Genomic DNA, 17,362 nt, shown 5'->3' with positions numbered 1-17,362 from the left:
CACAAAAACCAACAAAATCCACAAAGAAAGCATTGCACAAAAAAATCCCAGCCCTGCCAGATAACACTGTCACAAAATAACTACTGCACAGAATTCAATACTTGTACCAAACAAGGCAAGGTAAGCTCTATCCTGCCATCAAATGATAAGTACAGCTCTCCATAACAGTTTACTAGGAAAACAAGATATTGTGAAATAGAAATAATAAAAAGTGGCAAACCTTTAAGCCTTTTAATATCTGATATACCAAGAACTGGATTCGGTCTTCAGTGAGTTTCTCATGCTTCATTATCTTACTCAAGTCTGTTCCCATAAATGGCATGACTAGGTAGCTAAAATGAAAAAAAAAAAAGGAAATAAAGTCAGAATAATTTTAAGTTTGTCAAATAAATTGAAACATACTTGTATGCTGTGGTTCATTGACAATATTACAGATCATTCTGTTTACCAAACAATTCCACTATCTTCCCTTCAGGCCCCTCTGTGTTTTTATCTGTTGTCATGAAGAGGTACCACATAACCCTGACACTGATTATGGAAAGTTGGCAGTTACCAGAAGAGTACAGATGCTGAACTAGATAAAAGGTATCTACACAACAGCCATGTGATATTTCAAAGATATCTACACAGGAAACTGGAACATTCACACACAGTGGTATTTATCTCACCATCATTATCATAGGGTATATGAACCAGCAGCAATCAAACGGCCTAGAATCAAATAGACAAGGTCAGACGTAACAAATTAACTTCTATCTAAGATTGTAACCTCCTTCATCATCAGTAACTCATACTGGCTTCCAGTCTCAACATTCACAGGCCAGTTTGTTATCTCTTGGACAGAAAAAATGTGCAATTCAATTCTGTAATCATATAAGGACATAGCAATTACTGAGAATGAAATTTCTTCTCTCTCTCCAAGTCTCACTCTGGATGCTTCTCAACAACAGATCCAGTAACCTAGAAAACTAAGTTTGATTTCTGCTTTGTTGATGCTCTTGAATGTTAAAAGCATATTACGTTCTCCCCTTATTCAGACTTATTAGATGCATTTTCCCAGAGGTCAGGAATATTTGAAATGAACCAGAAAATGACATTAGTTTAAAAAAAAAAACGAAAAAAAAAAACCAGAAAGAAATATCTGTGCGTCTTTTAGTAATGGCAGTGACCTTCAAGATTCATTAAGATTTCACTAGCCTGCCATCATCCATACAGATCGCAGGCCTCTAGATGGATAATGATTTATGTAAATAGACAACATTAAAAACAACACGTAACCATCAGGCACTCTAAGACCACTTTTCCATATGCAATATGCTCAGTTTACAGTTTGGTGACATCAAACCTAACAGTTGAAACTGAGGAAACAAAATGGGGAAACAAAATTTAAGACAGAGAAAATCCATTTCTGAGTTTGAAAATCCAAACTTCAGTACGAGTTTATGAGTAACTTACTGGAATGACTGGATCAAACGTTACAGGCTCACTCGAACACTTTGTCTTCTATTTAAAGCTTGTCGAACTTGTTTTTATTTTAGAAACGTATTTACAGTGAGGTTAGACACTTGATTGCCAAATCACTCCAATGGAAACGTGATGCCTAGCACATTTAAGTTCCTTGCAAGTCCAAGTTAAAACTCTAGAACTTTTAGAGGGCAGCAACCTGTTCTAGATACTTGTTTTATGATACAAGGACAGACAGTGCAAAAATTGTAGTCAAAGAAGATGAAAAACAGCTGTACATAGTGGGATTTCAATTGGTAAAGACTGATTTTGTACAATATTTCCATCAGTTGCACTTCCAGCTCTGACAGAAAACAAGTGCAAGCAGGGAAATGACACTGACTGTTTCTTCACACAGGAAATGGTATCTTGTTTTTAGTCTTCATTACACTGACTCATGGAGTAGAGCAGCAGGAAAGTAGAGCAGCAGACAGAGCAGGAACATATTATGCTTTAAACAGGAGGGCCAGAATTACTTGAGAAACCCAAAGTCTTGGATGACAGCAGCCTTAGGGATTGCTGGTGGTGAAACCACATGCCTCTCTTCAGCTGTTTCTGGCCACAAATCAACTTGAATTTGATCTTTACACAGTCAGTAAGAGATAACATCTCACAACTAGTCAGCCAAGGGAAGGCTCCCTCACGTATCTAATCCAACCTTTTGGACAACATCCTTTTTGGCTCTGTGGTCTCTTAAATGATCAATATGAACACATGGTCCATGTTTTTTGTATTTGTTTCCCTCATCTTCTTGTCAGATAGCTTTTTTTTTTGTCAACATACAAATACACAGGGTTGCTTTTAAAATATAGATACATCCGAGGAAGTTCAGTGCAGTTCTACAAATATAATGTATCATCTACAGTAAGTCCAAGAGCGTTTCTGACCACTGTTTCTGTAGTGACTCTAATTCACAAGAATTGCAGAAGGATCCACAAGTAAAACAGGCTTAATATCTGCAGCACTAAATATCTGGTGTCTGAGACGCTGCCAAAAGACAGACAACAAAGAGATGTAGATGCCTGGTGCCAGAAAATAATTTATATTACATTCTGCTTGGATCATGTTGGCCTGTGAGATTAGTAGTCAAGGGGAAGTGTAGAACACCTTCAACTGGACATAAGGGACTGCAGAATGAGCACTGGGAAACCACACAGAGAGGAATGCAACAGAGCAGAGCTCAGATATTCACAAAAAAATTAAACAGTAACAGCAGTTTTGAATTAATCCTAGAATTAGAATGGACCACACTGGAGATGTGTCATGCAGAAGGCATCACTTTCAGACTACTTGCCTGGGTTAAGAATGGTTCCATTATCTGATCATCTAAGCTTTAGTGTAAGAACCACTAAAGGTGGGTTATGGAGCCCATCAGAAGGTGTTTACTGAGGGATGCAAGAAGCACACAGCCACACAGCTTATAAAACAGGTTACTAGCTCTAACAATAGTCTGAAAAACCTACCAATTTCAAAGTTGCATGGAACAGCCATTCTAAGATAGAATTCAGAAAAGTCAGGAAGCAACGGGTTTGGAATTCTCCATTATTAAGACACACAAACAAATCTTTCTCCATACAAGAAACAGTCCCCTGCTCCCAAACAGAAACAACTCAAAACTCACAAGCCAGTAAATTTCTCCACTGTGACATCTGGTGTGAACACATCCAGTATTCCAATCACCTGAAAATAAGGAGAAGGGAGAGAAAGAAACCATGGGTTAATACTACCTTAACAGAAAAATTCCTGAATAGTGTAATTAGTGGAGAAATGTAATAAACATTTCCATAACAAGACATTAACTACGGGCATAAAGGTGGCTGAAGTAGCGCCTAACAACATTTAGGATTCGCTATGTGTTAAATTTTAAATCTTTGAGGGCTACTTGTGATAAAAAAAGATGTATGTATTAAATAAAAAGCTCAGAGGCTTACCGTTTTATACAGGAAGACGGAGCGCCTTTGAACCTGAATGACTTCAGTATTTTAAATAAACCAGATAAATCAGTTTATAATCTGAACCAGTCATAAGTGGTCCTCACTTAGCTGGACCTGCACTGATAACAATGAAGAACACTTCAAACACCTGCTGATTTCCCTGAGGAAGTAATTTAGGTAGAAAGATTGCAATCCCTAACTGGGAGAGCAAACAAGAAACTAGACCTAAATTCTTCCCATAGAGAGTACATTATCAAGAGAAATAACCACCTAGCAAAGTACATCTCCCCACCACAGCTTTTCCTAAGAAATTTAGGTTAGATGTTAGGCAGAAGATCTTCACTCAGAGGGTGGTCATGCCCTGGCACAGCTGCCCACAGAAGTCATGGGCACCCCATCTCTGGAGGTGCTCAAGGCCAGGCTGGATGGGGCCCTGGGCAGCCTGAGCTGGTGGATGGTAGCCTGCCCATGGCAGGGCTTGGAACTGGTGATCTTTGAGGTCCCTTCCAATCTAAGCCATTCTATGATTCTAGGGTGTATTTTTCAGTGCAACTACATCAGCTGAACATAGACTTAATACAGTCATCTCCAGTGCTTCTCTCAAGCTCATTAATGACTAGTAAATTAAATATACAGAGCTAGATGCTTCAAAAGATGTAGCTGGCATTGTCTAAAGCCAAATCTCAGCTCAGACACTGCTTAATCCTGTAAATTCCTACACATTACAGGCAGTTGGAGTTGTTTCTTTTCAGCTTCCTGGAACATCTGTGGTTCAAACCTCAAACTGGAGTCCTGCAGTCAGGCACTGCTAATTCACAATTTCTCTTTGCTCAGAGGAAGCCCCTGAGCAGGGCCCAGAAGTCATGCTCTGCCAGCAGCCTGTTGGTGCTCTGGGCAGTGGGCTACTTGTGCCAGGTCCAGGCTGCCACACTGACACTGGAACATGGTATTCTGGGTTTGCACGAATGCACACTATCTCAAACGGCAGCTTTTAGGCTGGTTGATGCACTGATTAACTGATGCACATGCCTCTCTCAGCAACCTTCTGCAACACAACTTTTAGACAGGCACGTCACAGGCTAAGGTTTATTGTGGTACTGAATTGAAGGCCACACTGAAAAAAGGTATTTGAAACACCTGTGAGGAGTGGAATGGCATTAGATCAGTAAGACAGACTATCATGCCACCCCCCAACTGATGCCAGGTCTGTCTGGCTCTGATGTCATCAGTGCAGACTGGCTTCTGTGCTGAGGTCTGAAATGCTTTTTTAGAAGCCAAACACTTTGACAGAAAGCACTTCTCCTATTGTCAGCAGGCCTGTGGAGTACCAACCAGGGGGGCACAGAAAGAAAGCAATGGAAATGGAAAATGAAAGAGAATATTATTCCTAAGAGACTTGTAATCTTTATAGCCTTATTCAGAGCAATCTTTATGGCTGTGTGGTTTAGGGATTACACATCAGTTTAAAATTGAAAAACTAGAAGCTTCATGAAAGGAAACAAGACTAACAGCGTATTATGTTGTCGATGTTACCATCAAAGTACTGAAATTACTGCACAGTTCACCTGGATAACAATCAGGATGGATTTGGGACATTATTAGCATAATAGCATAGCAAATTATGGGGAAGTAAAGACAAATGCAGAAAGAGCAGAAATGCAGGGGAAAAAAGAAAGAAAGGAAGAACAACTTCCTTTATTCAAAGGTTTAAATAAACGCAACCAACACTGATGACATCCTTTGTGCACCTATTTTTATCCTTTTCACATTCAAGGGAGGTACCACACTTAGACTGGGTGTTATCACAACATTGCAAGGCTTAGATGAGGACAGAAACCTCACAATCCCTCATCTTTGTAGCCAAACGTATCTTAGAAAAAATAGCTAGTAATATTTTTCTGAGGACCGTTATCTGAAACTCATTCAGAGTAATGTGACTACCATAAAACAGTGACTATACCCACAGAGGATTTGGTTATTCTCTGAAGTGACATCTTCAGCGTTTCTTCCTCTCTTCCCACTTTTCCAGAAGTCCTGCTTGTTCTCTCCAAGGAGGTATTTCTATGCCTTCATTCACCTAAGCTACTTGCCTCACCAACACAAAACATACTGAAGATAAACTCTGTGATGCCAGAATGCAGCAGTGACCCACGGGGGACAACCCCACAGACAGAGCTGATGGAGCAGAAGATGAAGTGATAAGGATGCTGCACTGCTTCCATCTCATCATAACAAAATGTTATCAGGCCTCCACTGTCAACACAAGAACACGTTTCAATAAAGAGAACAGCAGAACAAAAATCATTCCGTGAACCACACCAAAATCTTACTTCTCCATTAAACTGTGTCCCATCGTTACTTTATGCTTCCTGAGGTACAAACTACTGATTCCAAGGGAGGCTGCAAACCTCCGGAGATGAGCGTACCGTTGGCCTGAGTTGTTGCAAACCCCGTGATGTGAGGAATACCACAGAGACCAGCACTGCTCCCACTGGAGGGAATTTTAAATACTAACACAGAAAGCTCTTCTAATATGCCAAGTGTTTCACAGTGCTCCTTTTCTTGTTCTTCAAAGCAAGTTTTCTGAAAAACCTGAGATCCACATTAGTGCCCAATATATGTCATGTTAATAGTTAATTGATTTAAAAATAAAAGGGGCCCAATTGCTTCCCCTTGGTGCTCCTTATGGAACAGTTGTGCTTTGGGGTGATCTTCCTTCCCTGGAACAGAGTCATTTAGTATTTCCACCCAGACCACTGCTTTCTGCGGATATGCTAAGAGCAAGGAGGCACAGAATGAAATAAGTCTTCCCAGGAAGATACATCTCCAGATACTTCTCCAGGAAAAGGAAAAGAACTGGACAGAATACAGGAAACTCCCTTTTCCGTACTGTGGGAAATCCCAAGTCTGTCTAAAATGCCCTCTTCTCCAAATTAAATACAGTATTTGCAAAAACTTCGTGGTGCTTAAAGATACTGTCCCAGCACAGAATGAAGCCACCACAAAACATGCATCACAAGAATCATCTCTTGTTCATAGCGTGTTCTCTATGAAAGCTGAGGTATTGTGAAGCATCCTGCAGCCGTGTTCTTCCCCTCCAATAAGGAATGAACTCCCTGCACCCAGGGATGGCGATGAAAAGCATCTGTAGAAACTGCCAGGAGCCATGACCACATTTTTTCCCTACAAACTATGCCAGGAAGCAATTTCAAGAATGAAGCCCCCACAAAGGATGCATTTTGATTACTTCTGCCCATCTCACTGAAAAACAGGTTGGATTTTCATCAGCTCCCCTGCAGTACCTTCCTTGCTTGTTACAAAGCATGTCTAAGGACAGAGCTTGATGTGTGCCTCTCCCATCTTCCTGCAAAGCAATGCCAACCAGCTGCAGAACTACACTTCTGCTGCTCCTACTTGTTTCAAGTGGGGATGTTCATGCTCTGTACACTGCTGACTGTGCCCTTCTCCCAGGAAGCCGCTCCAGTGGCTCCAGCCTTATTCTTAATCTCTATCATTCCCCTGCACAAGACATTTACACTGATCATTCTGATCAGTTTTAATTACTGGCAGCAAATAACAGCTGTGTTTGTAAGGTGGTTACCACCCTCCTCTTCTCAGATATCTCCTGTTCCAAACACAATTCTACCATGGGCACACAGCAGCGCGGAGCTCCTCATCCATATGCTCCCATGCACATTCATGTATTTTCAAGGACCGTTTCACTGGATTTCTGTAAAGGAAATTTCTGATGCAAGCAGCAGTACGCAAATGAAAGACATGGTCTGCTATAAATTAATAAGTAATGCAGACTATGTCTTTCATGCAATAAGTTCTTCTTTATCCCATGGATGTTACGCATGAACACACAGCGAAGCTGAGCAGCTCTGGCACTCAAGCTGCAAATACATTTTTTAAGAGAGCCCTGCTGGGGTATATTGAACTATATATCATACTGCATTACATTTTCTGCAGTGTTAGCTTCAACTTCATGTTGTTGTGCTCTTCCACATCACAGGGCACCGGTGTCCTTTTAACTATGCTAAGAAGCCTCAATCTTTCTATAATTGTAACCCACAGCACAAGGCTCATGCTGCAGTCACTTCCATTCCACCCAGGGTTACCTCTGCTGCACCTCAAGGAGAGATGGAAATGGCAGCACATCCACAGACACCAGCCATGTCTCACAAGCCACGCTCCGCTAGAGACCTATACGCAACACCCAACAGACTCAAATGCTTTAGACTTACACCCTGGAGTGAGCAAAAATCCTAAAACAAAAAGGTTTGGGTTTCAGCGCTGTCCTCACCGTGTTTTACTTGACTAAGCACATCCGTCTGCTTTATTACTGTCTAAGGCTGGGTGTGAAGAAACAGGTGATGGCTGACGTTCAGCCTGGATAAAACACCTACCAGGTAGGTTTGTAAAAACAAGCCCAACGTGTGATGACTGGTTTTGCCATGTTGATTTACCAGCAGCTCCTGGAGTCACTTCTTTCCGTACTTGGTGTTGTGTTAGCTGCCTTGCTGTTTGTAGCTTTCAGCATGCAGAAAAAGCACCATGAATGTTACTGCCCTACAACATTTTGACAGCAGTAAATAATACAGCCATGCCTCACTTGCAATCTGAAAGCAGATTTGCCACTTTCGGACAGGATTCACAATTTGCATTTTATGGCACTTATCTCCTTAAAGGATGTGAATTTTCAGCTGATGCAGTCCTACAGGGTTTCCTGCAGGAAATCCAATACAGTGAGCATTCACAGTGGCACCACACATCTGTGTAAAGGCACTGCTCACCTGTAACTCTCTTCTTGGATTGACTTAGTATACTTCCTCTTCTAATGCTCACGCCAGGCCAGATGAGCTGCAAAAGTGACAGTCTGAAGATCTCCTCAGGTAGGAGCATACCTTCCTAGCATTTTCTCTGAAAAAATGTTGCCCCTTGGCTGATGCCAAAAGACCTCACTTTTTTCATAATTAAGAATTCAAGATAATTAAGCATCAGCTAACCTGAAATGGAAGGCCTGCATCATCATCCTCAGAAGCGTAGCTGTAGAGTGAGAGCTGATTTGGTGTCTGTTGGATACCCGAGCTCCTTCCAAAGGGGGAAAAACACTAAATGGTTCTCCTAATGTAAAACATACATTGTTCTTGAGATGTTGGAATTCACCAGAGGGTAATGTTCTCACAGAGAGATGACTGAGAGAGTAATATATAGAGTACCTTTAAACAAATACTGCAGCTGACTCTTAGTAGGTTTCCAGAAAGACATCTGTAGAATATTAACTGACTCAACTTAAAGAGATGTTTAATGGGCATCTGTCAAAAATCTTATTCCAAAAGCATATTCAGAATTTAAATTGGTACAACTGGGTCAGAATTATCACGTGTGCTTATGTTTATATATAGATACAAATGTATGCTGGCACACAGGTTTTCATTTTCTTTCTGGTTTTAAGTCAAAGCCATAATAGATAATTTTAAGGGTCCTCACTTTAAATGAACTCAAAATGTAAAAAGGCAGGGAACAAAAGCAGCACTACCCAAAAAAACTTCCAAAAGCTAAGCAGCCTGGTCTTCTACATGATGCAGTGGGTGCCAAAGAAACAACCAAGATCTGTAGTGGGAGATAGCATGAATAAATGAAGAAAAGCAAAAAACACAGTATGCTTTTCATTCTGCTTAGCTGCTTGTATTCCCCATTTTCACACCACTTCCTCTTTTCTGCCAGAGTATCTGTTTATATAGCTAAAAAGTGATCCAGCAACTTATCTTGCTGGAAGCTAACTTTCCTTTTTGGCAATATCTAAGGCAATATCTAATATCTGGGTTAAATTACTTCTTAGGCAATAGAAGTAACTTACGATGCTTGTGAAACATCCCAAATTCTCTCAGACTATAACATCCATCAAAAGACAGATCTGAGTGCCATCAGAGACAGGTCTCACTCTCTTGATAGATGGCTTCTACCCCATGGTCCTCAACACCACTTCCCTCATGGATTTGTTTTCTGAGGGATGAAGAGAAGTTCCATGTTACAAATTTGCATGGCTTACACAGAAATATTCCTTGTTACATTTCAGTAACGCACACCTAGAAAGCCATTAGGGACCACAATGATTTGGCATATAAAATGAAGAGATAGTCATCTCTGCAACGTATGGGAACTCTTGAGTCACAGCCTGAGCCACTGATTGACCACCTGAGTCAAAGACTGGCTCAGCCATGGGAGCACAGGTGAAGGCAATTCAGCTGTGTGCAGAAAAGGTGGAAGCTGGTTGCACCTCTCCTAGACCCCATTTAAGGCCTGACTGCCATGGGGGAAGGATCTCTTTCTGGAGATGGCTCCCTTTGGAGTTTTCTACTGCAAGCCTAGGACATGAGTGAGCATTCCATTTATTTTTGATTCTCTCTCTCCGCTGCAATAATCTTTCTAATTATGAAACCTATAGAATACCATCCCAACCATGCCACTCTGCTAATTGTATGTTTGTTAATCGTACATTGCAACCGCTATTGCCTACTCCTGAAAATGCCTGAATAGATGAGCAAAATGACTGGGAGTTAGTTCTCCTACAAGGTAAAATACAACTTCAGTAAAATTAAGTGAGATGACTCCCATATTTACGTTCATCCTGTAGGATAACAGGACATCCTACGACACTTCCACACTAAATAAATGAGCGTACTCTTCGAAGGATCAACAATAGAGGTAATGCAGGGTATCGAGCAGGCGTTTTCTTCACTCTAGCAGGACACAATGAAGAAATGTAGCACAGGTTTATGATGTCTCCTGTGCTCTTAATGGAGGGTCAGAGATGCCAGTTTTTACTGTGGCGTGTCAGACTATTTTCTTCTATTATTCTGAATGCATCATAAGGTTAAATAAACTATGATAATACATTGATGCATACACATCATAACGCTCCCTTGAAAGCTACAAAGGGCAGACGTGCTCTATCCAAAGGCAATGACAACAGATGAAAGGAACAACAATGTGCAAAGAAAGAGGCTCTTTGACAGAATTGCAGCAGATCAAAGATCGGGAGGAGGCCTGAAAATCCTGATGAGGAGTGCTACTGCCACTCTGGTCTAATTTGGGATGGGAGGAATGTTTAAAGAGTATCCCGAGGTCAGCATGAGGGTTAGAAATCCTGAAAGGCTTTGCTGCCAGTCCTAATTCATAGTGGGTGAAATGAATGGTATGGGACTGGAATCGTGGATAGAAATCCTCATGAAGAGCTGTAATGCCCCTTCAGCCTTATACTGGATGGGCGAGGGTCAGTGTCTGCCTCCCCAGCGTCCACACATTCCTTGCATGATCATTTATTTGGTCATTGATCTTTAATGAGTAAATACCATAATTTGTGGCAATTTTTTTCCTTAGCACCTAGACCAGATTTATCCTTCTGTGGCCCAAATTGTTTTCTAAGACTATATGTTACATAATATTCCCTTCCTCCATGTATACTGATTTGTACCTGTTACAAATGGCACTCACACTCCATAGTGAGCACTTCTGTCTGTATTCTGTAGTCATCCAACAAGCATGTAGTGAGGTTCCAGAGTGCTGTCCTGAAGGGCCTACGTGAGTGGAAAATGCAACCCAACGCATGACTCTGGGAAACGGAAGACAGTTTGCAAACTCTGGACACCGTTAAGAGCTTTTGACTGCAGGAGATAACTGCTCCCAGATATTCAGTGGAGAAAATGCAGAGAGTATGAAAGCCCATGTATGACATGGAAGATCCCTGCAAAAATTAAGTCTTTGATATGTACAATAGTGGTTAAAAAGCTGTTACTTCAAGTAAAATGAGGAAATATGCTAAAAGATTTAGGCCAAAAGGTTAAGAGGCACGAAAAGCTTTAAGCCTACAAAAGGCCTTCTTCTTCTGGACAGTCCAGATATCCCACTGATTATTCTTCAAAACAAACCTAGACAACACTGGTACTCAGACTGTTAATCCCATAATGTCAAATGACAATGATAGGTTACTGTTAGCACCAGTTTTTCTCATCCTCACTCTCCATCATGTAGCTTGCCATCATGAAGGCTATATGAAGGAAAAATGTTCCAGCCTCCCACATTAATCTCCCACATTATTACTTGAAAACAGACTCTGATGTATCATTTTGATAAGCCACTACCCCCAATCTTTCCTTTTTTTTTCTTCTTCATTTTAAAGCATTTAAAGCCACTACTCTGATCCCCCCAGCCCACCATGGGAGCCTCTCCTCACGCTTCAACTCCACAAAAGTTTTCACACAGATCTGTTCAGGATAAACAATTTAATCACACTTTCAACACTTCTTCCTACAGCTGTTCTTCTTTTGTACTGTGTGGGAATCTGTGCCGAGTGCTGTATCTTATTCTTTACTTTCCAGTAAAGCACTTTGCTTAGTTATTCCCAAACACTCCCTGTTTCCTATTAGCACAAACCCAACACTTCCGAATACTTCACGAAAGATAAAGAAAGCCCTACTCCCCCAAATAGGTAAGCATGCACAACATGCCCACCTTCAGCAAGTTCTGAAAACCTGTTTCACTTTTCAGATGCTGCCGTGTGGGATGCACAGCACAGACCCATCCTCCTGTACCTCACAGGGATGTAATGACGAGGACGGAATTTCTGGGCACTCCATCTCTCTCACTGGTCTGAAGCACAAATTCCACTGCAGTTCTAAACCTTCCCACCCAACCTTTCCTACAGGACAGTGAGATGTGCTTCTCACAGGAGATTCCCATGTGTGAGCTGACGTTTGCAGATCAGGGACAGGCAGACGAAGGACAGACCACAGGTCTCGTCAAAGAGCCCTGAACGCTACAGCTGCATATCAGCTTGCCCAGTTCTTTTCTTTTTCAGTGCACGTAAGCTCTGCGAAGACTGAACTCACGTTTTCGTGCTTCATGTGCTTCAGGAGGCGCAGCTCTCGGTAGGCTCTCTTGGCAAGGATCTGGGACTGAAAGGGGCGGTACAGCTTCTTAATGGCCACTTTGGTGCCGCTTCTTCCATCCACAGCGGAGCTTCAGGGGAGCAGAACAGCGCCTTGTGAGTGCGGGCGGAGCGGCACCGCCGCTCTCTGCTGCCTCGCCCTGCCAGCGGCGTGCCCGGCACAGAAAAACGATCCCAAGCCAGGCGTCCCGCTCCAGGGTGGAGCCCGGGATGGGGACACGCGCGGCTCGGAGCGCGTTCCCAACCACGCACGGGCGGACCCCCGCTCCCCCGCCCGGCTCTCCGCGGGACGGGGCCGCCCAGGTGCGGGTGGGGCCGGCGCTCCTCAGTCCCCCCGGACCTGGCAGCGCAGCCCGGCTCGGAACGGCCGCCGGAGAAAACTGGTCGGGAGGAAAGCGAAAGCGCCGCGTCCCGCCGACCCCGGGCTGCGCCCCGCCGACCCGCCATCTCGGCCGCCCCCGGTCCCGGGGTGCGCCCTCCTCCCCAGGGCAGCCGCAGCCCGACCCCTTCCCGCTCACCAGACGGTTCCGTAGGCGCCGGAGCCCACGAGCTGCAGGTCCCGGTAGCGGTCCCGCACTTCCCAGAGAGTTTTGGTGATCTCCTGCCGGTAGAAGCCGTTCTTGGGGGAGGACATAGCGCGCGGCTCCTGCCGCCACCTCCAACAAAGAGCCCGGGGGGGAGCGCCGAGCGCCAGGCCGGGCTGAGCGAGCCGAGGGGCCGGGCTTGGCCGCGCTCCCTCCGCGCCTCGCTCCCTCCCTCTCGCCCGCCCCTGCCCCTGCCCCGCTCCCTGCCCCGCTCCCCCGGCAGCGCCGCGCTCCGCTGGGGGCACCGCCCGGCCCGGCGCCCTGCCCGCTCTTGATCCCCGGCGGGCTGTCCGCGGGGAAAGGCGGCGACCCGGCAGGTGCTGGGCACGGGAGGAACGGTGCGTGGCAGTGCTGCTCCCGGCATTTCCCTCACACCGCCCGTGCTGCGTACACCGCGTTAGCTCGTCCAGCGGCTCAGCGCCTCCAGCGCTTCTGCTTTCCGCCCCTGTCCTCGCAGCAGCGTGGCCGAAGCCGTGCCGCTGCCTGCGTGGACGGCGAGGGCAGCTCCCTCATAGCGCCGACGCGGCGGAGCGAGAAGCTCGGCGGAGCTGAGATGCGGCCGTGGCCGCTCAGCCTCATCCAACGCCGTGCAGAGAAAAAGGTGTGAGGCTTCTGCCGCACCAAGACACGCTCAAAATCCATCTGTTCCTTATGACTCGCTTGCATGCTGCCGTGTGTTTATGGATCTGGTGGGTGATGTGTGCTTTATTGTTCTGCAAAGCTCAAAATATCTCCCCTGTCCTATGAAATCAGCCTTGGAAATGGGAGGTGGGAGTGGGAGCTGACAGGAGTGCAGATGGATGGCTGCGTGGTGACACCAGGACTCCGTGCAGGCCCTGTGTGCTGTGCTGGGTATTGTGCTGCTGGGGTAAACTGAGAATCCTTACTGTGGAGCTGAGCACAAGCACACCCCGGCCTTCATCTGGGTGTGTGCCCACCATGGGCTTGTTCAGCCTGGAGAAGAGAAGGCTCCGGGGAGACCTTACTGCAGCCTTCCAGAACTTGAAGGGAGCTTATAAATGGGAGGAGGAATGACATTTTACACGCTCTGATAGCAGTACAACAAGGGGAATGGCTTTAAACTACAAGAGGAGAAATTCAGGTTAGATATTCAAAGGAAATGCTTTACCCAGTGGGCAGTGAGGCACTGGCACAACTGCCTCAAGAAGCTGTGAGTGCCCCATCCCTGGAGGCACTCAGGGCTGGGCTGGATGGGCACCTGAGCTGCTGAGTGGCTCTGCCCATGGCAGGGGATTGGCAGTAGATGGTCTTTGAGATTCCCTCCAACCCATTCTGTGGTCCTGTGGTGTGGCTCTTGCAGTCTGCACTCTTGCGTCAGTGCTTTGGATGTGGTAAAACTCTGCTGACTTTTACACTGAAGTGTTAAGAGATACAAAGTGAAAAATAGAAATGGAAAGAGGAAGAAATGAGAATTACAGGCAGTGGAGAAAAACTGCCTTTAGTTATAATTGTAGAGGCCACTAAAGTATTGTACTGCATCAAATGATATTCTACCAGTAAGCTGGAGCAGAGAAATGCGTGGTGGCTGTGACAAGGAATGGTGCTGCAGTCATAAGGACACGAGCAGAGGTGCCAGCAGCAGCCCTGGGCATGACAGGGACAGCGGCAGGGTGTGGGCAGTCCTCCTGCCAGGCTGGGGCTGTGCGACCGCTGCTGCCTGCAGCTCTGCATGCGCAGGGGTGTCTGCAGGCAGGAGGCAGTGGATGTGCAAGTGGTCCATGCATCTCTGGAGTGGTATGAAGCGGCTCAAATGGTTGCTTAAATCTTCCATGGTGCTGTATTTCCGCAGCAAATTGTCCTGGTCGGCACATTTAAGGCTTGTGCCTTCTTTTTAATATGTTCTATATTTTCTCTGTGCGTATATAACTGGAATTCTTGCCCTTTGTGTGGTCTGACTTCAGCCCTGAGCAATGTTGCTGAGGTTAGGCAATTCAGGCTTGCTGTTGCTAGAGTTCAGTTTGTGGCTTATCTGGAGAGGGGCGATCTGGCCGTGCTGTGTGTCTGCTCAGTTCGGGCGAGCAGCCCTGCCCTCTTCCTCTCACTACTGACGTGTCAGGTACAAACTCACATCCTTCCACCGCACAGGCGATCTCCAGTACTGCTCTCTGCCGATAGGTGACCCGTTTGGCTTCGCTATGTTAGTGAGAACAGAAAGCAGCCTTCTGGCACTCGGCAGGTAGTGCTGGGCTTCTGTCAGATCAATTGTACACATTTGTTTTTCAGATCAACCATCCCAACCATCCCCAATTTGTTTATTAAATTTCCAACATTGCTTTTTTTGAATTGTTTGACATTCAGATGATGGCTGGATATGGTATGGGCCAGGTGAGAGCTAAACAGCAGTACCTGTTACTGGGTGTTGAGCCTGTCCATTATTTAACATCTAATAGCTTGGATCCATCCACAGCTGGCAAATCTTACAGCAGAGTCACAAAATGCAAAGTCTTGGTGACCTGCTGGGCTTGGTTGGATGGAGTATACAGTATTTTCCTGAAGACAATCTGTTGCAGTCACACTGGTGTGATACTACAGCCATACAGCCTAGGCAGTATTGCTGGGAAGGGCTAATTGAAAAACAAATGCTATCATATGTCTGTTTTTGGCATACTTTTAATGTAAAGATAATGGAACAAAAGGTTTCTCAGACATCATGAATAAAAGGTAATAAATAGTATTACGATGCAAAACACACACTTAATGCCCAACCTGTGAGGGGAACATTGGGAAGATTGTTACTGTGGAGAAGTTTTTGTTTTGTTTTTTTAGCACCTTTCATTGCTGTAAGGTTGCCATCAGCTGCAAAACACATGGTAAATAGGATGTGTACAGTAGTGTACACTGTACACATGTGTACAGAGATTACACTTTATGATCTCTCCAGGGACTAATAACTCAGTTCACACTCCAGACAGGACCTGAGACTTCAGTGCTGGAGAAGCAGTTCTGTGAGACGGTAGTAGAGAAGCTAACCACGTCTTCCTGAGGAGTTCTGCAGAGGAAGAAAAATTACACAGCCTGGTGAGGGAGCTGCATGATAACTGCTCAGGACAAACTCTCTATTAATGGTGACAAGGTGGCAGTTTGTCAGGGCAGAAGAGCATGGGCCAACAGCCAGTCCTCTTTTTAAAGTAGTCTGATCTTGCCTATTCATGTTTGTTGCTGTGGAAGAAGCAAATCAATTTTCATTTATTGCAAGGAGAAATAAAGCTGAAACAAAAATGTCAGTTTTCCTCTGACAATGTTCCTGTGCTATTGTGTCCACACCCTTCCTCGTGGAGCTGTTGCCAAATGTTTTGCAACTATTCAGAGGTTGTTTCTCTGACCCCTGAACAGGGTGCCTGAATTCCACTGTATGCGGCACAGAGGGGAGCTGCTCAGCCATGCTGTGAGAATGCTCTACAATAAGCTGATAGGAATAGTTAGGTACTACCTAGGTGTTTTTTATTTTTATTTTCTTTGGTTAGGCATTTCATTTGTTCAGGATGTTGAGTGAGGTGTTACAACAGTGTTTCCTGCCCCATTTATCTCTGCATTCTGGAAGTGGGATGGAAGAAGCAAAGCCATGTGTAGACATAGCAGATGGGTATGTATAGAACAACTGCTTGCTCTCATGATTCTGTCCCCAGATCCTGCCTAAAGGACCTCTTCTTACTGATTCCTGCCATAAACTGATGTGTGGGGAGTCTGGGTTTGTGTCTGAATTTGGGGGGTCAGAAGGAAGCAGTGGTGTTTTTAAACTATCACAGATTATTATCCCAAGATCCTATTGTGCAGAGGAAAAATTACTCTTGAAGAGTTTTCCATCTCTGATGCAAAAATCATACAAAAAGGGCATTAATGGATATAGCTGAAAGCGTAACCTATTTGTCTCTACATAGCTGTGCTATCACCTGCTTATGTCACCACTCTTAGTGCCACTCTTACCCGTGTTTTCCATCACCCTTGATGTTGGGGCCATTTGTTGCTTTTCCATTTCAGCCTGATGAGAAGGCTGGACAGGACAAGTTGTGTAGTTTCTGCACAGAGTGAAACATGACTGGGGTTTGTTCTTGGTTTGAGCCTTTGGGCTCTATAACAAAGTGAGTATGAAATAGGAATATATCTTAGTGCTAATCTAGAGGGCATCATTGTATGAGGGGCAAGGTATGGCTCAGTGGAGGCTGCCAGTTATGGCAGGCATAATGCCTATTTGTCTCGTGGCTGCCACTGAGATTCATTATTTACTGCACTCACTATCCTTTGTGATCAATCTGGAACCTAAAAGGAGCAGCTAAAACCTCTGTACAACTGCACATGTTAATTGGTGGCAATAATTGAAGCTGAGGGACTATGCGAGTGCAAAATGAAGCATCTGTATGCATGGAGGA

At 44.7% G+C, this 17,362-nt stretch overlaps 1 protein-coding gene across 1 annotated transcript in view; it reads right to left on the bottom strand.

The window, feature by feature from the left end:
• Positions 1-13,024, bottom strand: part of MAPK12 (mitogen-activated protein kinase 12) — a gene marked incomplete at both ends in the record, with an annotated part of 28,617 nt that extends 15,593 nt beyond the window's left edge. The window contains 4 exons of the mRNA XM_079536172.1: positions 221-332; positions 3,125-3,183; positions 12,332-12,461; positions 12,909-13,024. Of these exons, the coding sequence (XP_079392298.1) occupies positions 221-332; positions 3,125-3,183; positions 12,332-12,461; positions 12,909-13,024 (417 nt within the window). The remainder of the gene's footprint in view (positions 1-220; positions 333-3,124; positions 3,184-12,331; positions 12,462-12,908) is intronic.
• Between the last annotated feature and the right edge of the window lie 4,338 nt (positions 13,025-17,362).

This window comes from Tetrao urogallus (assembly GCF_951394365.1).
Source record: "Tetrao urogallus genome assembly, chromosome: 1".
NCBI classification, from domain to species: Eukaryota; Metazoa; Chordata; class Aves; order Galliformes; family Phasianidae; genus Tetrao; species Tetrao urogallus.
This window is presented reverse-complemented; position numbering and strand designations above follow the sequence as displayed.